The sequence below is a fragment of the Monopterus albus genome, unplaced genomic scaffold (assembly GCF_001952655.1).
Source record: "Monopterus albus unplaced genomic scaffold, M_albus_1.0 scaffold37.1, whole genome shotgun sequence".
NCBI classification, from domain to species: domain Eukaryota; kingdom Metazoa; phylum Chordata; class Actinopteri; order Synbranchiformes; family Synbranchidae; genus Monopterus; species Monopterus albus.
Window position 1 is genome coordinate 775,673 of NW_018127917.1, and position 27,633 is coordinate 803,305.

A 27,633-nucleotide genomic window follows, 5' to 3' on the forward strand; every position below is an offset into this window, starting at 1 on the left:
TCCAGAGATGCAGTTGGGAGATGGGAGAAAGTTGTAGAAAGTCAACCATCACTGCAGCCCTCCACCAGTCAGGGCTTTATGGCAGAATGGCCCGATGGAAGCCTCTCCTCAGTGCAAGACACATGAAAGCCTGCCTGGAGTTTGCTAAAAAACACCTGAAGGACTCCAAGATGGTGAGAAATAAGATTCTCTGGTCTGATGAGACCAAGATAGAACTTTTTGGCCTTAATTCTAAGTGGTATGTGTGGAGAAAACCAGGCACTGCTCTTCACCTGTCCAATACAGTCCCAACAGTGAAGCATGGTGGTGGCAGCATCATGCTATGGGGGTGTTTTTCAGCTGCAGGGGCAGGACGACTGGTTGCAATCGAGGGAAGGATGAATACACAGAGGTATCCTGGACGAAAACCTTCTCCAGAGTGCTCAGGACCTCAGACTGGGCTGAAGGTTCACCTTCCAACAAGACAATGACCCTAAGCACACAGCTAAAATAACGGAGTGGCTTCACAACAACTCCGTGACTGTTCTTGAATGGACCAGCCAGAGCCCTGACTTAAACCCAATTGAGCATCTCTGGAGAGACCTGAAAATGGCTGTCCACCAACGTTTACCATCCCACCTGACAGAACTGGAGAGGATCTGCAAGGAGGAATGGCAGAGGATCCCCAAATGCAGGTGTGAAAAACTTGTTGCATCATTCCCAAAAAGACTCATGGCTGTATTAGCTCAAAAGGGTGCTTTTACTAAATACTGAGCAAAGGGTCTGAATACTTATGACCATGTGATATTTCTGTTTTTTTTTTTAATTAATCTGCAAAAATGTCAAAAATTGTGTTTTTCTGTCAATATGGGGTGCTGTGTGTACATTAATGAGGAAAAAAATGAACTTAAATGGTTTTAGCATATGGCTGCAATATAACAAAGAGTGAAAAATTTAAGGGGGTCTGAATACTTTTCGTACCCACTGTATGTCTCTATAGCCGTTATCACACATGAACTCTGGACTATGTCCATGGAATCAGGCCTGGACTTTATCCAGAGTTGCCCTTTCACACATGTTGCACACAGCAGGGGGTAGTCCGTGTCCATGTCCTGCTGGAAATACTGCATTTGGTTTATGAGCAGGGGACATGTCAGGATAGAGCATGCAGGAGTCAGGACATGATGCAGTCATGTAGCCAATTTGTAATTTGATCATAAACAACAGAATCTCTTGCTCTACCTTAAATTTGTCTGACGGTTCAGGTGCCAGCTTTTAACAGAAGTTCCCAAATCTTTTTGTTGGCATCTTCACTGTAAACGGCCGTTTTTCTTCACCACTGGATGTTTGTTTTCTTTCAGTTTTGCCGGTCACATAATAGAACGTCATCAACGTGCCCAGTAGCTCCATGTGAATATCTTGGAGGATATGTTGCCATGTTCTCACATGGGCTCACTCCGACTCACTCGGACCTTACGCGGACTTTGTACCAGGGAACTGGCTGAGTAAAGTCCACTTAAGGACAAGGTCAACTGACTCAGACATTTGTGTTCTCACATACAGCTCCCTGGTTAATCCCTAGAGAATCTTAGGGTTCTAGTTTATGTCTGATAGGGCCTTAAGATTCCTTCATCCAACCCAGGCTAATGAGGGTTAAATTAATTATAATTAATTTGTGCTCATAGTGTTGAAAACACTTGAAAGACTTCAACAGTGAAATATGTTTTCCATAGTTTTCCAGATTTCCTGGATAATCCACACTGTGAATAGTTTTTGCTTTGTTTGAATTATTTATTTTTGTTTCTTGGAGCAAAGAAGCTTCTGAGAAACTTAATACAGCAACAGACACGTCAGCTGTGTGTGTGGTAGTGCAGCTGTGTGTGTTTGTGTTTAGCTAAGCCTCTGAATCAAAAGTTAACAGGACCTTCTGTCACTTGCCTCCGTCTCGCTGTTTGACGGTCAGATTTTTGTCAGACTGTTTCTTGGCTCTGAGTAGTTGTCGGCAACCTGGGGGATTCCAGAAAGTTACTGCTCCAAGCCAAGGAAGAGTCAGGCACATAATCTCCCATAAAACTGTGAACTGTTGTTTGTACACTTCAGGTTTTTGTGTGAAATAAATAAAATGAAATGTGTTATTTAGTGAACTTTTCAAAGTGCTGATTTTCTTACCTATGGGTAACAAAGTAGTCTGTGATAAGATGAGATAAGTTGGCATGCTGCTGACTTTAATGTTAGGCTTTTATTTAACAGGCAGAGAATGGCATCAGCCTCATCAATAATTAACCCTGTTATAGCCTTTATGTTAATCTGGTGGAATTCCATTCAAACTCGTGCCGTTCTAAAATGTTGTAGAAAGGTCATATATGTGATTAAGCTGCCCATGTGACTCAAGCTTGAGGACAACATGCAAAATGCCATCATATTAACAAAAACATATCGAACAATAACCACTGTTCATAACGGGGTCAGAGCATCAAAGACAGTGTTTCTGAAAAAAGCTGAATTGCCTGCATAAAAGCAACTGTGCAACAAGTTGTTACAATTTACTGCTGATCACATATACGCTTTATTTTCAATTAGTTTGGAAAAATGTATTGTTTGGATTCACTCTAAATGACCGGAATTCTTCCTTCCCAGTCTTAATTCATTGATTAGTTTGATATTAATATTACATGTGACCTATAGTTCTGATTATGATGCTGTTTATACTACTTATATACACAAGTTGTACACATACACATTACTTGGTATACACTTGCAGTTATGTTTTAATAGAGTCCTTTTGGGGGTGCTGAAAAAAAGGATGTTTTTACTTGGTATACACTTGCAGAGTCCTTTTGGGGGTGCTGAAAAAAAATTCCCTTTGAAAAGTGAATTTGTCCAAATTATACCTAGACAAATAAAATCCAAAATTATCAGCCTGTCAAAGTTTATGTACCACTTGTGGTTTAAGATTTTTGGTTCTTGTTGTTGGCTTGTGTTTGTTTGTATTATGAATGAACCAATAGTTTAATCCACACGCTGTTATTAGCCAAAGATGATGTTATTCAAGCCTCGCGACTTACCGTTACACTCCACAGCTACAGACATCAGCGAGAGCAGTGCCAGCCCAAGATCTCTCCTCATCCTGGCACAAACTGTCATGCTGTGTCCCCTAAAACACAAAGTGACATCACCAGCCGGCTGTTATTGAGGGAGTATTAACCTGCGGCTTGGCAGTGTGTCTTGTTTCTACCTAAAACAAGGGCATATAAGGGGAAAACAACAAGCACAATCAATAATTGTTTGCACATGTTTTAGCTGGCACATATTGTACAGTCTATCAGTAGTCATCGCATGCAGACAAATCATGATATACTATTAAAATATTTCAGATTTAACATGGGATTTGTGCTTTAACTACCACTAACATAGAGCCTTCTCATCAGTTGTCACCCGAGAAGGAATCTGCAACATCACCCAAATCCTCTGTTGGGTTATAAGTTAACAAAGACCGATCAAAGGTAAAGGACTGTACTGGAGCAGCTGGTTTAAAAAAACACAACTGGATGTACTAGAATAAGCCACAAACTGTTGATAAATATCACCTGTGGATTATGCTATATCCTGTGGTATTATATATTACATCTACAGTAAATAAACCCCCAAAAAATCCAAAGTTTATGAATAATATCCAGTCATAAATGCTGATTGCCTGATATGAATACTTCATCACATTTTTGAGCTCATCTGATTTGTGAAAGTTTGTTCTCTGACATAGTCCAAATGGCCTTCAGGCAATTTTTATTTACTTCCTCATTTGTAGATATTAATTCACATTCAGATCCACTGACTCAGATAAAGATCTCACTCTACACACACACAGTGCACAGTGTCAGATTTTTAGGCAACACAACGACAATGCAATTAGCTTCAAAGTCCCATGCAAGTTTCTGGACTCTGGAAATGTACTGGAGGTTGACTGGTTTAGAGCAAAGGCTCTGCAGAGTCATGCTCCCTGCTCCATAACAACTGTGAAATGCTTGGTCCAACTAAGCACCTGAAGAGGTATGAGAGAGCTTCCTTCAATGCCTAACAGTATGTAATTTAAATGGATGTCACAAAGGGGTTACACCTTTCCACTCATTTTGTTTTTTTTTAATTTCCTTGTTATGTAGTGTAACCACAGTGACAACAAACTCGGTATCATGCTGCGACACCTGCTCCAACAAGTTTTAACAGGATCACTTAAGCAAGCCACGGTCTCGAAGAGGCTTTTTTTTCCATTCTGACAAAACATGAGCAGGACTTTGTGTCAAAAAGAATCCCTAAAGCTAAATATTTAGTGTGTCTATGATAATACCATTGCATATGTAATATATCCCTATTTAACAGGTAACAATTTCTTATGAAAAACTATCCTTATAGCCATTTTTTAAAATTAACTCAAGTAAATATCTAAATAGCTGAAGCGTCATAAACCTTAAATTCAATACACAGAAAAATCATTATCATTATTTTGTCCCTAGATCAGAGACAAAAAGTAGCTCTCTTTGTGTAAATAATGTGCCTCTAAGGGAGTCACAGCAATACAATCCCTTGGTGAAAATGTCAGGCAGCAAACAGCAAATCCTACATTATTACATTTTGTACCAAAACAGAACTAATATATCATGTTTTCTTTTTTAATTTATTTTATTTATTTTACATGGTACATACTAAAATACCCTGCTATGTTAGTTCCAATGCACGTTGTATTGTTTAGTATGTTGCTGAAATGCTGCATGAGCAGGTAGACAACATGCCATAGAGATTATGAAGTCTTATCAAACATCTTAGTCACCATGCCCATTGTAAATTAACCTGTATTAAATGGTTAACAGCAGCGATGCCTATAATCATCTCCATCCATCATTAAATAAATAAAATACTGAGAGTTTCTCACTATTTTTTGAAATTTCTACAGTCCAGTTTTCATATGGCAACACAAAACTGGCTCACAAAACAGCTAAACACTCTTTTTTATATAGAAACTGAACATAATATGCTACCTTACTCAAGTATAGTGTGCTTGCTTAATGCGTATTATTACACGGTATTACATTACATTACACAACTAGGTGTTCACGTTGTGGCTGCTCCCTGTAGAACTACGTCCCTGCAAGCACGCACACAAAGCGAAACTCAAAACTCAAACAGAGCAAACTGGTTAACTTTAGCTAGTCTGAATGCATTTATGCCAAAAGCTGCAAGGACAGGCAAAAAATAAAAAAAATGAAATAAAAATTAATAAAAACAAAAAGTATGTGACACGAACAGAAAATAACAGCTCTTGTGATCACTCACCTCACACACCAATTTAGAATTTTCTTGGTAAATGAGCTACATTTAACTGCTGCTGACAAAAAGAAAGAGGGGAAAGTAGCCTTCTTCAGTCATGCCATTAAAGAAACCGGCCGTATTATACCTGACAACTGGTATATGACCTCAGGTATGATATAATATAAGGAACGAACTCTGTGTCATGACAGGGAGGGGTCTGCTGTCGTCACGACTTGTCTACCTGAGTGCAGCCAGAGAGCGCAGCGGAGGGAGACGTCTCACTCTGACGTGATTTCGTGCTCCTAGCAGCGCAGATATTACGGTTTGCTGTTGTGCCACTATGCTACCGCTGTTTTATTTGTGTATTGTAAATTAAATTATCGTCTGTTCCAGTAGTATATTTAAATGTCATTTGCAAACATAAAAAAATTTGATGCTGGCATCCAACTAGCGGTCAAATCACTTAATTTGGTTCTGATAAGACACATTTTGTAAAGGGTTTACAACTTTACTTAAATGATGTATAAGTGGTAAGTACATAATGCACTGATTATTTATCAGCTATAATATATTAGTCAGAAAAACGTTTGGGTTACCAGACTGTGGAAAATCCCCTTCCTTGTTTTTTTTTTTAGGATGCTCTTTAATTCTGTAGGGAGACGCTGCAAGGCATCACAACCTAACTCTCTCACACACACACACACACACCGATGGTCCCTGAAGGGCTCTGCTCTGGCCTTCAGAGGTAATCTGGGGTTCAGTGTCTTGCCCAAGGACACGTCGACATGTGGACTGGTGAGAATGGGAATCAAACCACCAATTTTAGGGTTAGGGTACAACCTCCTGAACCACATCTGCCCATGGACAGCACAGTCTTGCAGAATAACATGCTACTAAATAAACTGTGAGGATTTTTGTAAGGAATGTAATGTGTGGCCACTGTAGGGTCAGTTTATGTCTGATGCCTTGCAGTAGGTGATGACTTTGACTCTGAGCATTCTTAAGTGCAACTCTTACAAGTTGGACAAATAAAGGCCCTGCTTTAAAAAAACTAGCCCAAATGTTTTCCCACAGTGGCTCATCTCCATCTATAAACAATCTTTGGCAGAGCCCAGACAGCGCAAGTGTCTCTGTATCAGTTTCTTCCAGGAAGTATAGTTTTTGTCTTCAAGTGTAAGGGAGAAAGGAAAGATAGCCAGCAGTGACAAATGATGCTCAGGTTGACAATGATTCAGACAATAAATTATAGAAAATCACAGCAACATTGTTGTTACAACAAGTGTCCCTAGCAACCAACTCTGTAAGCTTTTTTAAAATCCCTGCTATAACCGTAATACTCCAGTTACAGTGTTCAGATAGACAAGTAACAAAACTAATTAGGAAGGTATAGAATATGCAATAAAATATAAAAGAGCCATTAATTAAAGCTTGTAAACCCATTGTAAAGGGTGTCTTATTAGAAAGTGGTACTTATAATTTAAATAAAACCCCAATTTGTTCCTGTAACTGCATGTGGGTCACACCCTGGATTGTTATTATATAAACCCTAACCAACACCAGGCTCATAAGGTTTGATCTCCAGGTTTCACATACATGAATTATGATTTGACTAAGTTAAGGAATGAAGATGATAATGTTCTATGTTTCAATAAGCAACAACCATAACTATGATAGTGAAAACTACTGTTTCACTGTTAATGTTTGTTGTAAAGGGGGTGCAGAAAGACTACCACCAACTGCTGTAAATACTCACTACACTGTTAAATAGTCAAGTTGAATAGTATTGAGAGACATTATTTGTGTTCTTTTCATATTATTAGTTTAAAATAAGGACATTTTAAAATTACATCAACTAATTTTTTACATTTAATTCTAATGAACCAGTTGCATGAAAACTGTTTCATGTCCCAGTAATGTAAGACTTCCTCTGAATAACGAGTTGCTTCAAATCAACAAAATATTAAACACAGAAGTAAAAATACTCAGGTAATATGACATTAATATATTTGTACTTTGATTCCTAGATGATGCTTACACCACAGGAGGAGGTAATGTAAAGGTACTCGGCTTTTATACCGACTTTCTTTTTTTTATACTTGAAGTGGTGATTGTAAACATTGCCTTCCCAGACAAATGGTAAATGGACTGTACAAAGAAAAAATAGGATACACATACTATTCTCTCTTCATGAGTAATATATGCGTTGCTGCTATTACAGAAGTACAGAGGGGGCTGGGACATTATCCAAGATGATCCTAAATGTATAAAACAAATAAAAGCATCTTTCAGTATTTATTAGTACTTTAAACAGTACTCTACCTCACTGTAAAGCCAAAGATGAAGCAAAGAGCTTCTGAGACTTAAAGCTGTTGTATGCATTTAGTTAGCTGCTCCAGGAGCTGTGGTCTGTTCTGCGGCACATTTGAACCCAACAGGTCACCCCAGGATTGATGTTGTACAGGCTGAACTGGGGTTTTGTACCTGACATACACTCTTTGAGAGAAAATATTTAGCTTACATTTACCTTGTACCCAGGTTAACATCACTCTTATGTGGCTGTTTTGGTTTGTTTTACTGTTGTAAGCTAAGGCTTTGAGTGTGTGGTTGTAAAAGTAACAATATTTGTCTCACTGTAAAAATGTTAGCATGCTGTATTTATTTTCTGTACATGCATTAATTATATTTATGGTTGTGTTTACAAAGTCTATACGAAGTGATTAATGTAAGGCAGCATCGCTTGATCTGCTTCACTCTGCAGAGACGGCTACTGGTGTAAACAGTTTTTTAAATGAGACCTAAAGTTTTAATCCCTGGGACAACGCTGTGCAGTTACTATTTTCTTACACGAGACAAGATTTTGCTCCAAATGTATTGTACGCACAGTGCATGGAGAGAGCATACGCTCCCTGTATAACCAAATAAAAGATGTGAAATTTGATCTGCGGCTGTACGCATGTTAAACCGGCCCTATTCTGTTTTGATTTGTGTCCCATGTCTGTCACTCAGTATTTTTCCATTCCTTATTAAGCTCATGAAGACTGCACAGCTAATGAATATACAAATCTAGTAGTAGTCAGTAGTCCAAAGTGTATCGCTGATACCAGAATGTTAATTATATCTACTGTGGTTCACTGTTGAAATGCGATACAGAATAAAGTCCAAAGAAGCTCACTACTAGTCACTGTACAGTAACTAGTACAATGCAGAACCAAATCCACAGAAATCATATTACACATATTTGTCATACCTCCCCCAAAATCACTAAAAGGAACTTTTACTGTGCAGAAGGTTGCTTTACTAAACTCTTTCCTTCACACCTTAAAGATCTTGAAGCCTGGATGTATTAAGAAGTCTGACTGACTGACTGATTTGGCTCATAATCTTATTTTTTTGGGAGCAACAATATATCAATAAATTCAATATATATATATATATTATTTGAGGGTCTTCTGAGGCCACCACCATTGGGTAGTACTTGACCCAGGTGGAGGTTTGGGTCCTTCCCTCCAAACTGCACATAGGCAAAACAAAACCTTTTCTGGCCGGGATGAGGATGAGCACTCCTCTGGGCATTTTGCCTACACTGAAAGTGGTAGCGCTGAGAGTGGTGAGTGATGATGGCTTGATATGAAACAGGTCTGTTCACATGGTTTCTTCACAAACCACTGCAACATTTATGTATCTCTCAATCAAGGTTGTGAAAAAAGGGCAGACAGACATTATATTATTACTGTCCTAATGCAAAGTCCTACTTAATGACCTGCATGCATCAGTGGAATCATAGATAAGTAACAGTTTTCTCTGTCACCCAGAATATCTCTTGTTCAAAAGTTGACTTATCCTCTTGCACTACATAATAAGAATCATTTTTTAATCCATTAACTCAGTCTCTGTCATCTGACTATACCAGTTCTTCAAAGAAACAGGTTCATGGATTGAAACTGAAGAAAGAAGGTGGAGCTGAGACAAACTAGGAAAGTAGAGACAGCACATTAACATGTATGAAAAGATAAGATAACTGAACAGTAAGTGTCATAACATTAATGTTACTTTCTGCTGGATATCTTTTGTATTGCTATCAAAAGGAATAATTAAGTTCTAAAATTAATGCGGGCAGTCAACCATCTAAATCTTCCTCTTACCAAAGTGATGAAATTGCTTAAGGCTCTTTTGAAGATGTTTTCCTTCTAATCCAAGAAGCTTCTTTAGTTATGAACTGGAAAAAAAATGTACTGAATATCAACCATCAGTGTTGGTGTTTTGCCCTCAGACCAGAGGGATTGAGGGTCACACAGATGAAATGTTCGAAGTCTGCAGGTCCACTTGCATGACAACACAGATTTGTGTTCAATTGACTGAGCACAAGTTTGCGAACAAGGGAGCCAGTAGTTTTCCAGTCGTCTGTCGGCTATAGGTCTAGATTTATCCTGCCTGACACGTACAACACAAAACGCAGTTTTCCCCAGATCTGTAAAAATTTGAGATACATTATAAAGTAAACACCTGGAAGAGCTGGTTGGGTAGTACTTGACCCAGGTGGAGGTTTGGGTCCTTCCCTCCAAACTGCACATAGGCAAAACAAAACCTTTTCTGGCCGGGATGAGGATGAGCACTCCTCTGGGCATTTTGCCTACACTGAAAGTGGTAGCGCTGAGAGTGGTGAGTGATGATGGCTTGATATGAAACAGGTCTGTTCACATGGTTTCTTCACAAACCACTGCAACATTTATGTATCTCTCAATCAAGGTTGTGAAAAAAGGGCAGACAGACATTATATTATTACTGTCCTAATGCAAAGTCCTACTTAATGACCTGCATGCATCAGTGGAATCATAGATAAGTAACAGTTTTCTCTGTCACCCAGAATATCTCTTGTTCAAAAGTTGACTTATCCTCTTGCACTACATAATAAGAATCATTTTTTAATCCATTAACTCAGTCTCTGTCATCTGACTATACCAGTTCTTCAAAGAAACAGGTTCATGGATTGAAACTGAAGAAAGAAGGTGGAGCTGAGACAAACTAGGAAAGTAGAGACAGCACATTAACATGTATGAAAAGATAAGATAACTGAACAGTAAGTGTCATAACATTAATGTTACTTTCTGCTGGATATCTTTTGTATTGCTATCAAAAGGAATAATTAAGTTCTAAAATTAATGCGGGCAGTCAACCATCTAAATCTTCCTCTTACCAAAGTGATGAAATTGCTTAAGGCTCTTTTGAAGATGTTTTCCTTCTAATCCAAGAAGCTTCTTTAGTTATGAACTGGAAAAAAAATGTACTGAATATCAACCATCAGTGTTGGTGTTTTGCCCTCAGACCAGAGGGATTGAGGGTCACACAGATGAAATGTTCGAAGTCTGCAGGTCCACTTGCATGACAACACAGATTTGTGTTCAATTGACTGAGCACAAGTTTGCGAACAAGGGAGCCAGTAGTTTTCCAGTCGTCTGTCGGCTATAGGTCTAGATTTATCCTGCCTGACACGTACAACACAAAACGCAGTTTTCCCCAGATCTGTAAAAATTTGAGATACATTATAAAGTAAACACCTGGAAGAGCTGGTAGCCAGAAAGAAAGACAGAAAAATATGCAAAGATAAGATGGAAGCTTATTCAGGATTGCTTTATAGATAAAAATATACAAGTGTTGTTGTCTACAAAGGGCCAGTGATGTCCAACCCACTAACTCATAAAGGATGCAGTGGTGAGCAAAAGACTTTGTATTTGTAATGAAACATAAGGATGCGTGGTACACTGAATCAGGGCTTCGTAAAACAGAGGAGGCTGTTGTTTTATCCTTACTTCAACTTTAACTTTAACTTCCCAAAAACTAATGTCCAGTGGTAAAAAACATTAGTGATTTCCTTACAAGCAAAACAACGATTCTCTGCAAGGTGTAAAACACTTTTGTGGACAGTTCTGGTTACTTGACCCATCAGAGACATTCAGCACTGGAAACCCCACTTGAGTTTCTGAACTTTCACCAAGCAGTACTCTCTGAGCAGGTACTTTTAGGGGGTTGAACTATTTCCCCAGAACTTAGTTTAGGTTCCTTAGGTGGAAATGCACATAGGGGAACTGAGTTCCTCTCTGAGGAACTTTTCTGTTATAGAGGCAGCCCTTTGTCACGGCCTGGGTCCCATCAGCACAAAAGTGTCTCCTTCTCAGGGGACCTGCAGCCGAGCAGCACTGGTTTCCCTGGTGGAGACATGCATGGCAACACATGAAAACAAGTTTCAGCTCTCAATTCCTAATTTATCACTAATGCACTAAAACGGTAATGGAGGCTTACTAGCAATGTTTATGGGCTCTCTTTCCTCGTCACTGAATAATATACTATATATAATAATATAATCAGTGACATTATTTAAAAACACACTATAAAGGTGACAGAAGAGTACAGAACAGTAGTTCACCATTTCTCATTTTAAACACTGTTTGACATTATTATACTATTCCTCATCATAACTCTGAACATTCATCTTAAAATATTGACACTGTAACTTATGACTTAGCTTTGTTGTACTGTTGGTATATTTATACCTAGTCACATACGCAAAATTAGACTAACACTGAGTTTATGTTATTTCTCCTGTCTGCCAGTCACAGGTGCTGCAAAAAAAATCTGAACAGGAAGTCACAAAACACCACTCTTGTTGGTTTTTACCACTAGTGTACACTAAGAATCAAGAAGCTATGGCTTTTAAATTTTGAATGCTTTGAGCACCGCCAACAAAATCCCAGTCACAACTGGACAACCTGAAAATGTAATGCCTCAGGCCATGGCCACTGGAAACATAAAAATATGTGAGAATTAACTTGGAAGCTATAATGTGACTACCAGAAACATATAACCCTGTTCATCAGCACATTCTCTTTTTTAACTCACGAGTACTAATTCTACTGAAATAACCATTATGATTATTTTTTATATATTCCTTATTCCAGGGAGCTCATTCTTATTCAGATCCAGTGAATCAGGTGAATATCAAACACAGTAAACTTCATTATACAGGATGTTAAAAACAGCTGCTGTATGTATAAGCAGTTCATCATTAATTCCAACATGACAGATAATATGTAAAAGAAATGCAAATGGACACAAATATCAAAGTTAAAGTTATGGACTGCTCATGGAAAAACACATTTCTTGCCATTTTTGCATAATGACAATATTAAACAATTAAAATCTAAATATTATCAATTATTAAAACTGTTGCCAATTATTTTTTTTCCCAATAGACTAATCGATTAATGACCATTTGCGCCCCACAGTACAGGTTGTTGTGGAAACAGTTGTGTGTAACAGGAGTTAACAGGGGCCCAATAACAAACAGAGTTGAGTAGTTCACCTCACTTTTACCTCAGGTATAAATCCCCATATGAACGACGTGTTATTACTGGAGGGAAGTAAAAATGGACTAGTAACACCATCCTACCTTTTACGTAGGCTGTGATTTTTGCGTTCCTTTGCGGGGCATTTGAGCCAAACGTTTGCAGACAGGGTCTCATCTTGACGCATACACGATCTTTGGCAAAGGCAGATCGCAGCTGCGTGGGGGAAAACCAAGACAGCGCAGTAGGTGTGTCTCTGTCACTTTTGCCGTTTATTCCAGGAAGTAGACTTTTTGTCTTCGAGTGAGTTGTTGTCAAGGCTTTATAGCAGAGCACCAGTTGGAAGTTTTACAGTTTTCTTGCTGGCTGCCATGTCGGATTCTTTGGACCGGTCCACAAAGATCAACTCTGTGATGGAGCCGGTGGTGAAGAAGCTCTGTGAGGTGTTGGACAAATCCAGCACCAGAGGATGGCGAAAACTCGGAGAGATTGTTGGCAATGACAGACGGTTTAAAGTCAGGTGGGGTGAAAGTTACTGTAAACTGTGTGCAGAGGCTCTGAAATAGATAAATGCATAACTCCAAGTGAAACAAATCTGATTATTGTGGTTGTTTTTCCATTACATTTGGCTTCCAGGAGAAGAACGTAAAGGCTGAAGTTTGTTTGTTTTTTTATAGTCTGCTGTAAAAACAAAGCAAATGAAACGGATGTTGGCTAAATTGTTCATGTTTTCTGCTGACTCCCAGTCAGTTTTGGATTTGAAACTGCTTCCATTGTGCGTTTCGATTGTAAAGCTTCCGTTAAGAATGAGGCCCTTCTACCCCCCTTTTGTGCTTATTCCTGTTAAGGTTTAGTCCCCCTCACCTGGAGGGTGAGGGAGAACTGGGGTTGGACTCAAGATGGCTGACCCAGGTGCTAGTAGAAAAAGGAGGTTTAATGGAATAAAAACAACAAAGTGACAACATAACAGGGTCCATAATACATACAAGGGAAGGGCAGTGATGACTAAGGAGACCAGGACGAACAGGTACACATACACACTAATGGCAGGAATCAGGAGAGCAGGAGGATGAGAACGGACAGATGAACAAAAAGAACCAACGTACACAATGTAATCCACAGCACAGAGACCGGAAGACAAAGCACGTATTTCTGTGTTGCTAACCGCATAATTAGCGTGATAAGATCAAGCCAAAACGCACAGGAACTGTCAGCGTAGCATCTTACACACGTCTGAAGCCAACAAATCACTGGAATACGCCTCAGGTGTGCGCACCGACCCACGAGTCACTAATTACCCGATGCGACACAGCTGAGGCGTTGATCCCGCAAAAAGGGAGAGCAGGATAGGGAAAAAAGAAAGAGAGGCAGGTCGCGCCGGGCGAACCTGACAATTCCAGAAAGAATCCTCATATTTTTTTAATCATCTTGCTGCTATGACATTATTTTAATATCACTCAGATCCTGTATGTATGTTTCATGTGCAGATGTTGCCTGTACACAACTATGTTTATGCGATTTTTGTTGAGCTGTATGATTATATCAGCATCGTTCTCTGAAATTCTGCTCTTCACTTTGCATAAATATACTGAGAGGAGACGACCTCAAATTATTATGTGGCAACTTATTTGACCAATAAAGTTGCTTTTGACTCTAATACCAGAAATATGATGTGCTGTCCTCCCCCAGCTCAAACGACATGGAGATGTGCTCTCTGAAGGTGCTGGAGGTGGAGGGCAGCCCGAGCCGCATGCTTCTGAGGCTGATGGGAGAGCGAGGCTGCACCACAGGGCACCTGATGGACTACCTCCAAACTCTGGGCAACTCAGAGGCCCTGCAGTGCCTGAAACCATCAGGTACAATAAAACCTCCCTAAGCCTGCTATTATGCTGTGAAGCAGGTTAATCTGTGTTCTCTGTATTGTCGTTTTACTTTAAAGGGAATGGAAATCACTTCATGGTTCTGGGATGACACAGCCCATTGTCAGTGCAATACTATAGGTTTGTCAGTACAAAGAAAGTTCAACTGATGTGGGTTGTTGAAAGAGAAAACATGATTATGTGTTTATTCCATGACTGTATTATTGGAGGGGTGGTAAGTCTAGTGAATCTGCATTTAGACACTTTTTGGAAACTAAAACTGTTTTGTAACCCACTTGGGAGATTTTATTATATGACATTAAATGTTAGCGTTACACAGAAACTGCCTCTCTTTTCTACTGGTATGTAACTGATCTAAAATCTGTGTAACAATGTAAGAAAAAGTGTGGCTTCACAGCGAAGGTCTTCTAAATTTGCAGGCTTGCAGATCCTCATTCAGCCCCAGTCAGTGGCTCTTATGTCTGGTCACAATCTCTGCCTCAGCTGCCACGCTGTGGGCAAATCCCCAGTACAGTACCAGTGGTTCAAGAGTAAGGAGGAGGTGAGCTACGACCTCCACCGCACACAAAATAACATGTTTATGTTCATCTCTGTTAGTTGCTGCATTGTTTATGCTGATGTGAGGTTTTCATACATCAGCTGCATTAATTATTTTGCATCATCTTGTCTTCATTATTTTGTCCTTTTGTTAAGTAAACCAAACCAAACCGTATTAAAACACCCGGAGAACCACTCGCCTGGCAGATCGGCATTCTAAGTTCAATATGCAGTCTTTCAACTTTCCAGGACAAATGCCTGCTGTTAATTGAAGTGTAAAATGCATATGAATGCGTAACCTTTTTTTCTGGTTGTTTAGCAGATTATAATTTGACAAAAAAGCTTCTTACTCTTATCTGTGCTCCTTTCCTGCAGTGTCTAAACAGGTTCCTAACTTTAACAAAACCCCACAATACTTGAATTATAACCTTCGAATGTGCTGCATTTTACTGTATAAATAAATGCTCGACCACAGAAAGTAAAGTGGCCTCTTATCAAATAACTTACTGTTCCTCTTTCCTACTAACATATGAAAAATGTTTCATCAGAACTGGATTTCCAGAATTTTAAAAGGAAGTGTTATATAGTAGAAACAACATACAATCACATACTTTAACTTTTTATTTACCTAAAACTAGTTTCTCAGCTTTTAAATCTGAACATTTTTATGCACAAAAACTACATATGAATTACCTGCCCCTGAATAATATGCCCCACAGAAATGTGATTTCAGTCTGCAGATTTTCCTGTTGGTAAATGTTGTTTTCACATTTTCACAAGCTCAGGTGCCAAATAGCTTCTCTCCAGACCTGGTGATAAGTCCGGTCCATCTGAAGGATGCTGGTTTTTACATCTGCAGGGTCAATTGTGGAGATACCTTTGAATTCAGCCAGTGGGCTCAGGTGGACGTCCTAAACGTCATCACGTCTTACGGTAAGATATTGCAGATATTTAAGTCTCACTTGTGACTGCTATTTCTTGCTTTGTGCGCTGTGTTTATAAAGGCTTTGTTGTTTTTTTTCTATTGCTTGTGTTCTTTTGCATATTTTTGAGGTGTCTGTGTCTGGACAGGCTGTATTTACTGTAAGATGCTTATGTGGGAATAGACCAGCCATTGTCAGTTGCTACTGTGAAAAAGTTCTGTCAAGCCCATAACTGTAGTACGTTTCCCAGTTAGAATTACCAGCCAAAGCAGGATTCTTTTAATCGGATCTAATAGATAATTTACTAATGATGTCTCCATTCGCCGCCACCAGGGCAGTGTTATCAATCCTTAGAAGGTCGGCTGAAGTTGGTGATCCAGCCTCAGCCCCAGCAGATAAATGTTGGGGAAACCCTCCAGCTGGAGTGTGGAGCTGTGGGACGTCCAATCCCTCGGTACCAGTGGCACAGAAATGGCGTCCCAATCCCTAACACCACAAAGAGGAAACTTGTGGTGAGGAGAAATTTTATGGTGTTACTTGTATGGTTTGTTGTCAGATGTTACAAGGTGTGAACCTATTTGGTTACCAGATGTTACAGTTTTACCTCCGTAGTTCACTAAATTGTTTACATTACATCTAACTTTTGTTAAGGAGCAAGACTTAATAAAAAGTGCATTTCAGATCCCTCACGTGATGCGGGATCACCAGGGCAGGTATCGCTGTGAGATCAGCAGCAGCACCGAGAGAATGTGGACCAATGAAGTTGACATAGTGATAGGTATGTCACACTTGACATTTTTTGATCCTGCGCTTATAGTCCATCTTAAAACCAGCTCTGTTCTCATCATGTCTGAGTGGTTTACTCTGTTCTTGACTGAAAGCACCGAGGATATCTGTCCAGATTTCAGGAGCAATGGAGTGCTCGGAAGGTAGAGTTAAAATGACTGGCGCATGGTGTATTTCTGAATGGAAGTAGTCATTAACTGCATGCGAATCCTAATCACAGTTCTGTTGAACAGTCTAAATTGTTCCTGTAACTGCATGTTGGTTATAATCCAGATTACTAACATACAGTATGAACACTAACCAGCATCAGGCATACGGGGTTCACTGCCCAGGTCTAATGAGCATGCATTCTGATCTGACTAATGCAATTATCTTCAGTTGTACAGTGTCCTATATTTATCTTATTGTCAATAAATCTAATGGAAAAAGCAAAACCAACAATGAATTGATCATTGTAACCTAATCCTGTCATACTATCATACCTCCATTGTTGTTCTAAAAATATTATTAACTATAAAATGGCATTACTGAGCCACGCTGTTGCACAGGTGACATATTGTTTTGTTCCATCTTGCTACTGGTGTAAAAACTTCATGGACAAGAATGTGTATTTGAGTAAAACTATTGTGAGCAGCTGCTTTACGAAATTACTGAGCCTTTAAAAAAAAAAAAAGAAGCCATATGTTGGTGATCTAAAGGTAAAGGAACCAACTAACCTGGGTAGTAGAGAGAGAGATGGACTAATGCAGGGTTTTGCTTTGTTTGTGGGATTGGATGACAATAAGATCAACACTGAATAATTCCAGTCTTAATCTCTTAATTTAATTATGATCGGTTGATCTGACGTTTCTTCTCATGTTATATAAAGTTTCCTTCCTTTTGGCAAATGCTTGTTTCCTGAATCAGTCAAATATTTTTCCAACACCACTGTAAAACTGCTCATCTTACATGATGTATTTGTGTGTTTGATTCCTAGATGATGTTTACGCTATTGGAGGAGGTAAGTGTAATTGTACTCTCAGTATTTGTACATGCCTAGGCCATATTTTGCTTGGAGAATACTTGCTCATAGTCTTCTGATATGTGTTTACTGTGACATAACAGTTTTAGATTCCAGTGAATTGGCCCTGAATAGTATTCCGGAACATCTTTATGGTAAGGAGTTTTCAACATACTTTTATGCAAGTGTTATTGAATTGTTATTTATTTGTGTGGCTGATTCGCAGTAATGTACTCTGTGATAACTGTGTAACTGTTTTGTCTGATACTACTTGTCTCTGCTATCGCTGAACACCAGATTCTGTCATATACAGCTAAAGGTTAAAGGTATGACATGGCATCAAAGCGCTACTGATACTGTGGTTTCTCTTCAGTGCCGCTTCCGTCCTGCCGCTGGTTTTTCTTTGTAATTCAGCACTACTTGAATTCCTGCTTTGTCAGCCATAAATGCTGTGAATCCTCTAAAGTTTAGTTCTCTACAGATTTGTTTTGTACCTGAAGATAATTTTTTTTTCTTGCTATAAAATATAAGGCACATTATACTTTTACAAAAGTCAGATATAACTGTAGAATAAACAAAAGATTGAAGAAAAAAAAACAACATGAAAAGACATAAAAATCACAAATTAAATCGACTCTTAGGTTGTTCCAAGCATCTTGGAGAACTTAGCACAGGTCTTCTGTGGATTCTGTCTCAGTGTCTTCTCCATGATGTTGATGGGGGCTCTGCAGGGGCCATACCATGTATGTTTGGGGTTGTCATGCTGCAGAATGAATTTAGGGCACATTAGATGACTTTGTGATTGTTTTCCATGATGGATAAAAACCTAAAGTGTACACTTTGCTCTGGTCTGGACTTGATGACTTGCAGTAAACGCTGCCATCTTGAGGGATACTTAGTATTACTACTTCACTTTTCAGTTCTAAAATCGTTTCATTGATACATATTATCATGTACGAGTTGTTTTCTCACCCTCAGTTTGACAGTATGCTTTCTCCCTCTCCTGCGTCTCCACCCAGCAACTGACAAAGTGGCCCTGCTGATCGGCAACCTGTCCTACCAGAACCACCCACAGCTCAAAGCTCCTATGGTGGATGTGTACGACCTCTCCAACCTCCTGCAGCAGCTTAACTTCAAGGTGGTTTCACTGCTAGACCTCACAGAGTCCGAAATGAGAAATGCTGTTGATGAGTTCCTGCTGCTGCTGCACAAGGGAGTCTATGGTATGTTGGGATTATACATACTTGTGGATGGTTATAGATGTAGTAGAACCAGAAATACTGACATTTGAACACACTACATGAAATACAGTATGTTTTAGGTGATAGCCATAGATGACTTAAACTAGCTGTTTCCCATAAATGATCTAGTGAAGGCAGTTAAATCTGAATAATAAAGGCTTTGCATCTCATTAGGAAATATGAATACATAAAAAACAAGGTGCATACAACCTGATTTTGTCATTTAAACCGGCATTTGTTTAAATACAATTATGAATGGGTGCTCTGTTGTTTCTTGGTCAGTTGGACAGTGGCATCACTTCACATTTACAGTGGCAACAAAAACAAGTTCGGTATGTTTGTGTCTAAAAGGAAACTGACTCCGGTTTCTAGTGGCACCCAGTGTTTTCATACACAGTAACAGTAACACCATTCAGGAAGCTACACATGGACATACAGTAGAAACAAGGACAACAAAAACTGACCAAACATAAGTAAACATAAATATATGACTATAAAGTACAAGCAAGTAGGTGAATGAAATAGCTGCATTTATATAGCAACAACAAATGTCCAACATACAGTACATCCACACATAACTGTGGATAAAAGGAGAAATATTATGTGATGCACAGCCTTTGAACAAAGTCAGCACTAACACAGAGTAGTTAATGGAAAATTAAAGCTATAAATATTTTCTCTTACCCATTTGAAACCGTGACCTATTTATGTAGCCACAATGTTGCCTTCTATGTCTAAGCTACCTGGTTGAAGCAGACACCTCCTTCTTTAGGCCTGCTGTACTACGCTGGTCATGGATATGAGAACTACGGCAACAGTTTCATGGTTCCTGTAAATGCACCAAACCCGTACCGGTCAGCCAACTGTTTATGTGTGCAGAGCATCCTTAAACTGATGCAGGAGAAGGAGACGGGCCTCAATGTTTTTCTGCTGGACATGTGCAGGAAGAGGTGAGTGCTTGAGTTGGCGGGTCATTCCTTTAAGTTTCTTATGTGTCAAACTTTATGTGTTAAAGGAAGCATTATAAATCCAGTTATCTACTCTAAATGGTTCCACATTAGTTTTCTGTCAGTCCAATCATTTCAGCTCTAGTTATGTGACCAAGTTAGGCTTTTGGTCTACATTTTAACTCCTCTTTCTGTGGCCAAATATTTTTATGCAAATTTTAAGACTGAATAAGTCACATTTTAATATACAGATATATGTGTGCAATTCCATGACGGACGTTTAAGGAATCATTGCTCTCCAGCAGAGAGCTGTTAGAGATTCATCACTTTTGTTCGCATCTTAGATGTTTTACAGGTTTCTTTGTTTTCCAGGAATATTCATGATGACAGCGCACCAAACATTGTCCTGAGGGTTACAGCAAACATTGTCTTCGGATATGCTACGTAAGTTTGAAAACTACACCTTTTGTCGTCAAAAATATACATGTTTAAGGAATATAAATCATTTTTGTATGGCTGTCTAGGTGCCAAGATGCTGAGGCCTTTGAGCTGAGCTCCAGTGGCTTCACTAATGGTGTGTTTGTCAAGTTTTTGAAGAAGCGACTGCTAGTAGATGAGAAGATCACTGTGGTGCTGGACAAAGTCGCTGAGGGTAAGAACAGAAACATGTCATATAACATCATATGTAGGCCTCTATAAATACTGACAATGATAGTTAAACCACAAATATTATATGTGATATAGGCAAACCATAGTTTTGAATGTATCTTATTTTTGTCCATCAAATGCAACAAAGGCGTCATTCACATTTTAAGATGAATTTGTGACAGAGAAGGTTATTAGGTTGCCATGAAGAAATATAATCAAAAGACTGTTTTATAGTTGCAGTTTCCTACAGGATGTGTTTCTGTTTATTTGTAATGGAAGTTAATGACATGTAGCTTGTTTCTTTGCAAACACAGGGTAAATAAAGGAAAATGACTTGAGGTTGCTAGTGCAGTGTTTAGTATGTGGGCAGGTTGTGCTCCAACAGGCTATGGTTAGCTCAGGGTGGGTGAAGTAAATGTATTTACTGTACATAATGTGAGTTTCCCAGTTCAGTGTCTCCCAACAGTGTTTCAAATGCTTTTGGTTGGCCCCAAATAATGTGATGGAGCTTAGGACATTGAAGTGGTGATGCCACTGTTGAAATGTGATTTCTTGTGTCCAGACATGGGCCAGTTTGATGCTACGAAGGGGAAGCAGGCTCTGGAAATCCGCAGCAGTCTGTCAGAGAAGAGAGCTCTGACTGACCCAATTCTGCCCGGTGACAGTGTTGATCTCGCTCACAGCCGTCAGTGGGCAAAGGCTCACGGTGAGTTTAAAACGCAAACTCGCTTCTTTTTTAAATATTTGTTTATCATTTGTCATCAGAGCAGAGGAAAGCCTCTATTTGCTTGCCGGGGATTAGTACTGTAAGCTCATTCAAATGTTGACTCTGGTTTATGTTGAATTAGCACACAGTGTTCTCCCACTCTCTCACATGCACATGTGCACACAGGGTGGTTCCTTCAGACACCGGTCTGTTGTTGGCTCCTCTGTTTTTGGTGACTAGGGAGTTTGAGGAGGGAGGAACACATTGTTATCACCTGTTCCTCTTCTGTCAGCTAATAAATGTTTTCCTGTGGAACATTCTCTTGAGCTTAGACAAACACAAAACAGAAATTAAACACACACATGTACACAAAATGGATGTAAATATAAGTTGATCCTTGGCACACCATGACAAAGATGGGCGACACTTCATTTTAAGTCCCTGTATTTAACGTTAATACGATTTCAGCATTGGCTTATAACTGATGTAGTTTTATGCATAACATTTCATACGATCTCCCATATGTGGAGGTGCACAGGATTATGAGTGACAATATAGTAAAATACTGTTGTAATAATAATAACAATAATAATAACAATAACATAATTTTCTCTTGATTTTGACAAATACTTGGCACAGTAAGAAACATTTAAAGAAGTTTTACAACTATAAGAATTTTTCTATAAGTGGGGTAAAACTATGGAATACTTTAAGTGTGGACATAAAAAATAGTAATAGAATTGACGAGTTTAAACATAAATATAAAGGTATGTGTCAATCAAGATATATGCAAGAACAGGCTCAATGATTAATTAGATGGAACATTGTGGGTGTGGTGTATGAATGTTAACACTTTGTAACAATTCTTTAGTATATTACTTGTGTGGTGTAGAAGAGAATTATTTATGTAGAGATACTGCTTGCAAACCAATGATGGTAAGATGATGTCATGGGGTAGGACTGGATAAGTCTGACTTCTTCCTACTCCATTCAAGCAGGTACTAGGTATAAGCAAATTGATATTGGATTAGCATTTGTTGGATATGTGTAAAATTATGTGTGTTGATATATCAACTGTCTTTACATGCTTGAAAGAATAAATCAAATCAAATCAAAATCAAACTACATTACAGTGTGTTATAACCCATTTATTAAGTGGTTTGTTAATTCTTAGAAATTCTAAATGGGAAAATAAGATACATGTGAAAATTGTGTGTTTCTTTTAATGTAATCATCAAAAAAAGTTTAATGGCACCACTGGTACTCATTAGTTTTTGTATGTTTTTCAGAGCTTCCTGAGGCTATGTGTCTCACCTTCGACTGCGGGGCTCAGATCAAGCTGGGCTTTGCTGCGGAGTTCTCCAACGTGCTCGTCATTTACACTCACATCATTAAGAAGCCTGTGGACATGTCGTTCTGCCAAGCTCACGTCACTGACTTCTCACAGGTCTGTTGGCACAAACACAGTATTTCTCATCTTTCTCCCAATCTAACTGGAACTTCATAGTGGTACAAAGTAACTACATACAGTTACTCTAGTGCTGTACTTAACTTTTTACTTGAAGTATGAGTATTTCCATTTCATGTCACTTGTACTGTCATTTAAAGGTTTGGATTACTGGTTGGACAAAACAGGCATTTGGAAGATGCAGGACTTTGACTTGTAATGGAGTATTTTTACAGTATTAGTACTTTTACTTAAGTAAAGCATCTGAGCACTTTTCCAATTCTTGAACCTTTCAGGGAAATTAGATGATTAAATCAGATTCACCATTTCACTTCAGATTTGAGGGACCAAAAGACAGTTGTGTTATGTGGGTGGGCGAGATGTGTATGTGTGTTGGTGCATATGGTGCACTGCCACCTGCTTCTTTTCCTCACTGCAGGACCTTGACGTGGATCCTAAAGAGATGAACAGAGAGACTCCGGAGGAGACGGGGATCTACCTACTGTCCAGCAGCCTGCCACAGCACTGTCTCTACACCAGGATCAGCTCACTGCAGAAACTCAGGGTAAAAATGCTAGTTTTATTTCCCACAATGCTTTTTGCTATATTATACTGTATTAAACGTATTCTAATCAAAAACAGAATGACAGCCTCATCTGAAAGGGCATTTTTCAACCAAATGAGCCTGTTTTTCTCTCGTTAAATACCAGGACCTGGGGTCTACAGCCAATTTGACAACATTGTGAGGATGTAAACTGCAACAGTGGTGATTTTGTGCATTTTAACTTGCTTACAGTGTCAGTATTACCATGCCAATGTCTAGAAGATGTATTGTTTAAAATGTTGACCATTGTTGTTCAGCTTGTTAGAATATACATTTTTTCTACAGGGTTGATGGAAATGTCATCAGCTTTTCAGGTATAAATGTTGTAAAATCTAAAAGTTCACCTGATGATGGAATGAGATTAAATGCCAGAGGATCACCGGGTGCTCATCCACCTTATGTTGAGACATTTTACTCACAGTCAAACAGGTCTTGATGGTGCTAGAAGGAAAGTCAGGACCATAGTAGGCGAGTACCCTGGTAGTCAGCACCTGCTCCATACCCTAATTAGCACTAAGTACAATGTCAGTCTAAAATAACCAATTCTGGGCCATGAAATCAAAGAAGCAACAAATTTCCTTTACTCGTATTTCTTCTTATTTCTAACCCCATATGTAACAGGACGAGCTGGTCTTCACTGTGTGCCTTCAGGGCACCTTCAGAGCCATGGATGACGATCCTGTTCACTGGACCAAAAGCATCAACATCGGAAAGCCACTGATCGCCCGACTGGACCTGCACCAGGCCATGCGGAGAAATAGTTGCTTGCAGACTTGCATGATGCCCCACAGCCCGTCCCACAGCCCCTGTCACAGCCCTGGCCCTGAACACCACCACCACCTCCATCACAGGCTGCACCAGGCCCAGGACTACAACCGGCTCTCCCCACAGCACCACTACCTAGACATCTGCGAGCGTCTTCAGGGTGCAGTGGGAGGCTCCTACTATGAAAATCTTAGCCAGTGTCACTGTGAGCCAACGTATGACTCACCTGGTGGGCTTTCAAGCTCACCCAGCATTCCTATAGAGGCCAGCGACGACATCAACGAGCTGCAGACTGTGTTCATTAACAGTCTGCAGCTTCAGCAGCAGTGAACAGCTACTGGCTCTCAGTGATATTTTTCAGAGGAGAAACTGTCTTTCTAAATGTCTTTAATGGTGTATCTGGAATACTGCTGCTCTTTCAGTTATATGTTTTGACCTCAAAGGATTCTTTTTAGAATTTTTAAACTTCTAAGCATTATTTGCTTCAACAAGCTGTAAACTGACCTGACATTTACATTTTGTAAATAAACTTTTAGAGTAACAAAAACTGATGAGTAATTGCTGCAGTTCTACTATTGTAGAGTTGTGAATTTACCAGGGATTTTCAGATTTTACTCCAAGCAGAACAGATACTATGTGTCAAGATCAGGCGCGTCACAGTCCTTGTGTAACTGTACTGAGATTTCCATAGCACCGGAATTGTACAATTTTCAAACATTTAGACACAAGTCAAGCTTGTACATATTATAAGGGCATTAAGATAAAGAAGATAAAAGGTGAGGAAGCTAAAGGGTGAGGCAATCTGCTCACAAGGCTTTTCTCACCTTTAATTCAAGAAGAACAGTGGAAACAAACTAGTCTAAAAGAAAATTTGCATTCAGCGGAACTGAAGCAACTTGGGCTCCCTCTGCTGTACAGCGAGAATTATCCACGGTCACCTGCAGACAGTGGTGGAAGAAGTATCCAGATCCTTTACTTAAGTAAAAGTACCAATAACACAATGTAAAAACACTTTATTACAAGTAGAAGTGCATTTTACTGTTGTAGCTGGTCAAAAGAGTGAGTTTTAATTTCTTTATATACAGTACATGGCAGTAATTTAGTCAGGTGGCTCTGAGTGTCCAGGTCGGGCCCCACGAAAGGTCACCAGATAAATCAGAGAGGTTGTGAGATGGATAATGGGAGAGGAAAGAAGAGTAAAATTGTACTTAAGTCTGGCATTTGAGCAAACATATTGTTTACTTCCCACCACTGACATAATACATTACAGGAGCTGTTTTTAAGAAACACCAAAGGAGGAAGAGATGAAAAGGACATTGACAAATAACTGTAAAGACAGAACATAAGTTACAGTTAAGTTACAAAATGTACTAAAATGGAGCAGGTGCTGACTGCTACAACAGCTGTATAAGCACATGAAGTCTAATGAATAAAATAATTACAAATAACCTAAATCCAGAGAATGTGTGTAGGAATATGTCAGAACTCAGTGTGCTCCTATGCTTGTGGGTATTATCATTAATGTTGTTCATGGGGGATGTTTTTAGAGGTAGAAAGAGAACTGGAATATCCTAAGTAGAAGTAATCTTAAATGAGTTACTCATCCATCCATTCATTTATTATCTGTACCGCTTATTCCTGAATAGGGTCACAGGGGGCTGGAGCCAATCCCAGCTGACACTGGGTGAGGGGTGGGGTCCACCCTGGACAGGTTGCCAGTCTATCACAGGGTTGACATGTAGACAAACAACCACACACATTCACGCTCACTCCTATGGGCAATTTGGAGTCACCAATCAACCTAAGCTGCATGTCTTTGGACTGTGGGAGGAAGGTGGAGTACCCGGAGAGAACCCACGTTTCCTCATATAGATATGAAATTACTTTTGTTGAAATCTGCTCAAGTTATAGTTGAAAACTGGGTCTTTTGAAATCTACTCTGAATGTTTTACTTTATAAAAGCAAAGGACAGTATTTTAGGCACTTTTGAACTATAGATTTTTATTCGTTACCTATTACCACCAGAGAGGCATCTGGTTGATCATAAATGAATTCTGCAGCATGACTACAAGCCCAGACATACAGACAGAGCTATAAGGAGGAAGAACAAGCACTGCCGTGACAGAAGGTATGACCCCACAGAGCCCTGATCTCAACATCACACTGAATTTTTATTTTTATTTACGTTTTGTCTATACTGTCCTTTGTATAAATTTAATTGATAAAAAATGTGCATGCCATAATTTGCCAAAGCATCCTCAATCATTCTCAAGTGCCCAAGACTTTTGCACAGTACTGTATAATTTAAAAAAAAAACTGATTTTTAAAAATACTAAATTGTAGTAAAAATTGCTCAAGTACGGAGTACTCATCTAGTTGCCACTTTGGCTGTTTTCATGATGGCATGCAGATAATGTGACCTTGAGCTGCCATGTCCTCTCATATAACAGCACAGGGCACAGAAGCAACATAATAGCACTCAGCTTGGGAGGGTTGTATTCATTTTTATCACACGCAGAGCAACATTTTTCTGCAAAGCACGGGAGTAGTTGTTTCAGCATGTTCTGTTCGCGCATAGTGTAAGTCATCAAGACAGGACACACGGTTCAACACTCAGATGTAGGCCGTGTGTGGTTTGAATAATGTATAGCATCATTCTCCTCACAGGCTACAGTGTGATATCATGGCTGCGTCACTTGCGCAGCTGATAGAGGAAGGGTGGGGTGATTATACAATGCAGCAGGAAGAGGGAGAAAAGATACCTTGTGAGAAAGCTGCTCTCGGAGAGGACAGAGGGATAATAATCATGTCACCTTCCTGGACTCAGCTATTATTTCAGATTCTCCTGCTTCTTGTCTGCTGCAGACACATCAATACAAGTAAATGAGATTTGACTTTATTTTGATTGTATGTGGTTGTGTTTAAGCTCTGCAGCTTCTCTTTTCACTAAATGTCCTGTAACCTTGTGAGAAATGGAAGAAAATGTCCTCAGGTTTTTAAATTTGTATCTACCATATTTTGGTTTAAAATTGCAGCTGTCAAAATCTATTGTATTTGGTTTTCTTCTTTTTAATCTCTCAGAAATATCCTTGTCAAAGCATTTACATCATCACTTCATTCTGAAACTCTTCATTTAAACCAAGTGCAGTTGCTTATTTAAGGATAATGTTATGTACAAAACTGCACAAAAAAGGAAAATTAAAAACCAGTGTTAGAAACGCTCTGGTAGGGGGGTGAGCGAGTAAAAAATGACGGACCCAGGTAGCTGACTTCGGTGCAAGAAGTGCTCTATTTATTACAGTGACAATACGTGTACAACCAGGTGAAGGAATATTGAGCAGAACTGGGTGTCGAGCAGCAGTCCTGGAAAACATACAGTCAGTGATGAGATGATAAGGAGGAGGCCGGGCTGCGGACGCTAGGATTCACTCCTGGACTGGTCGTGGTGGTTGGTTGCTGAGGGGACAAAGTCACAGAAACAGTTAATGGGAGACTGTGCATCGACCTGCGTGGTGGAGTGATGTGGAGT

General features: G+C 39.3%; 3 protein-coding genes across 8 annotated transcripts in view; 2 read left to right on the forward strand and 1 right to left on the reverse strand.

The window, feature by feature from the left end:
• The window catches only part of prlrb (prolactin receptor b), a 20,882-nt gene extending 8,059 nt beyond the window's left edge, over positions 1-12,823 (reverse strand). Inside the window, exons 1-2 of one of the 2 annotated variants that reach the window (XM_020598302.1) lie at positions 12,725-12,823; positions 3,045-3,133 (exon numbers count right to left, since the gene is read on the reverse strand). In XM_020598302.1, coding sequence (XP_020453958.1) covers positions 3,045-3,133; positions 12,725-12,807 — 172 coding nt within the window. In that variant the 5' untranslated portion in view covers positions 12,808-12,823. Of the gene's footprint in view, positions 1-3,044; positions 3,134-5,304; positions 5,478-12,724 lie in introns of those variants that run through there. The other variant, XM_020598303.1, reaches the window with a different exon arrangement.
• Positions 12,824-12,903: 80 nt separating this feature from the next.
• malt1 (MALT paracaspase 1) lies at positions 12,904-24,646 on the forward strand. 5 transcript variants are annotated; one of them, XM_020598297.1, is made up of 17 exons: positions 12,904-13,140; positions 14,310-14,476; positions 14,920-15,041; positions 15,823-15,970; positions 16,294-16,472; positions 16,642-16,738; positions 16,842-16,889; positions 17,723-17,746; positions 17,851-17,901; positions 18,766-18,969; positions 19,760-19,937; positions 20,307-20,378; positions 20,459-20,586; positions 21,145-21,288; positions 22,578-22,735; positions 23,175-23,300; positions 23,961-24,646. In XM_020598297.1, the coding sequence occupies exons 1-17, from the start codon at positions 12,992-12,994 to the stop codon at positions 24,432-24,434; spliced, it is 2,469 nt and encodes an 822-aa protein (XP_020453953.1). In that variant the 5' UTR covers positions 12,904-12,991; the 3' UTR covers positions 24,435-24,646. The 5 variants fall into 5 exon arrangements, with proteins under 5 accessions (XP_020453953.1, XP_020453957.1, XP_020453954.1 ...); XM_020598301.1 differs by lacking the exon at positions 23,961-24,646 and adding an exon at positions 23,446-23,949; XM_020598300.1 differs by lacking the exon at positions 12,904-13,140 and adding an exon at positions 13,948-14,090.
• A 2,013-nt stretch (positions 24,647-26,659) lies between these two features.
• The window catches only part of emb (embigin), a 7,558-nt gene continuing 6,584 nt past the window's right edge, over positions 26,660-27,633 (forward strand). The window contains exons 1-2 of the mRNA XM_020598200.1: positions 26,660-26,683; positions 26,772-26,983. Of these exons, the coding sequence (XP_020453856.1) occupies positions 26,664-26,683; positions 26,772-26,983 (232 nt within the window). The 5' untranslated portion in view covers positions 26,660-26,663. The remainder of the gene's footprint in view (positions 26,684-26,771; positions 26,984-27,633) is intronic.

Excerpts from the sequence above, each read along its gene's own strand:
- malt1 (XM_020598297.1), top strand. The coding sequence starts at position 12,992 with ATGTCGGATTCTTTGGACCGGTCCACAAAGATCAACTCTGTGATGGAG. Across the intron at positions 20,379-20,458 it reads ATTGTCTTCGGATATGCTAC|GTGCCAAGATGCTGAGGCCT; the intron begins GTAAGTTTGAAA and ends ATGGCTGTCTAG. Across the intron at positions 22,736-23,174 it reads ACGTCACTGACTTCTCACAG|GACCTTGACGTGGATCCTAA; the intron begins GTCTGTTGGCAC and ends TCCTCACTGCAG.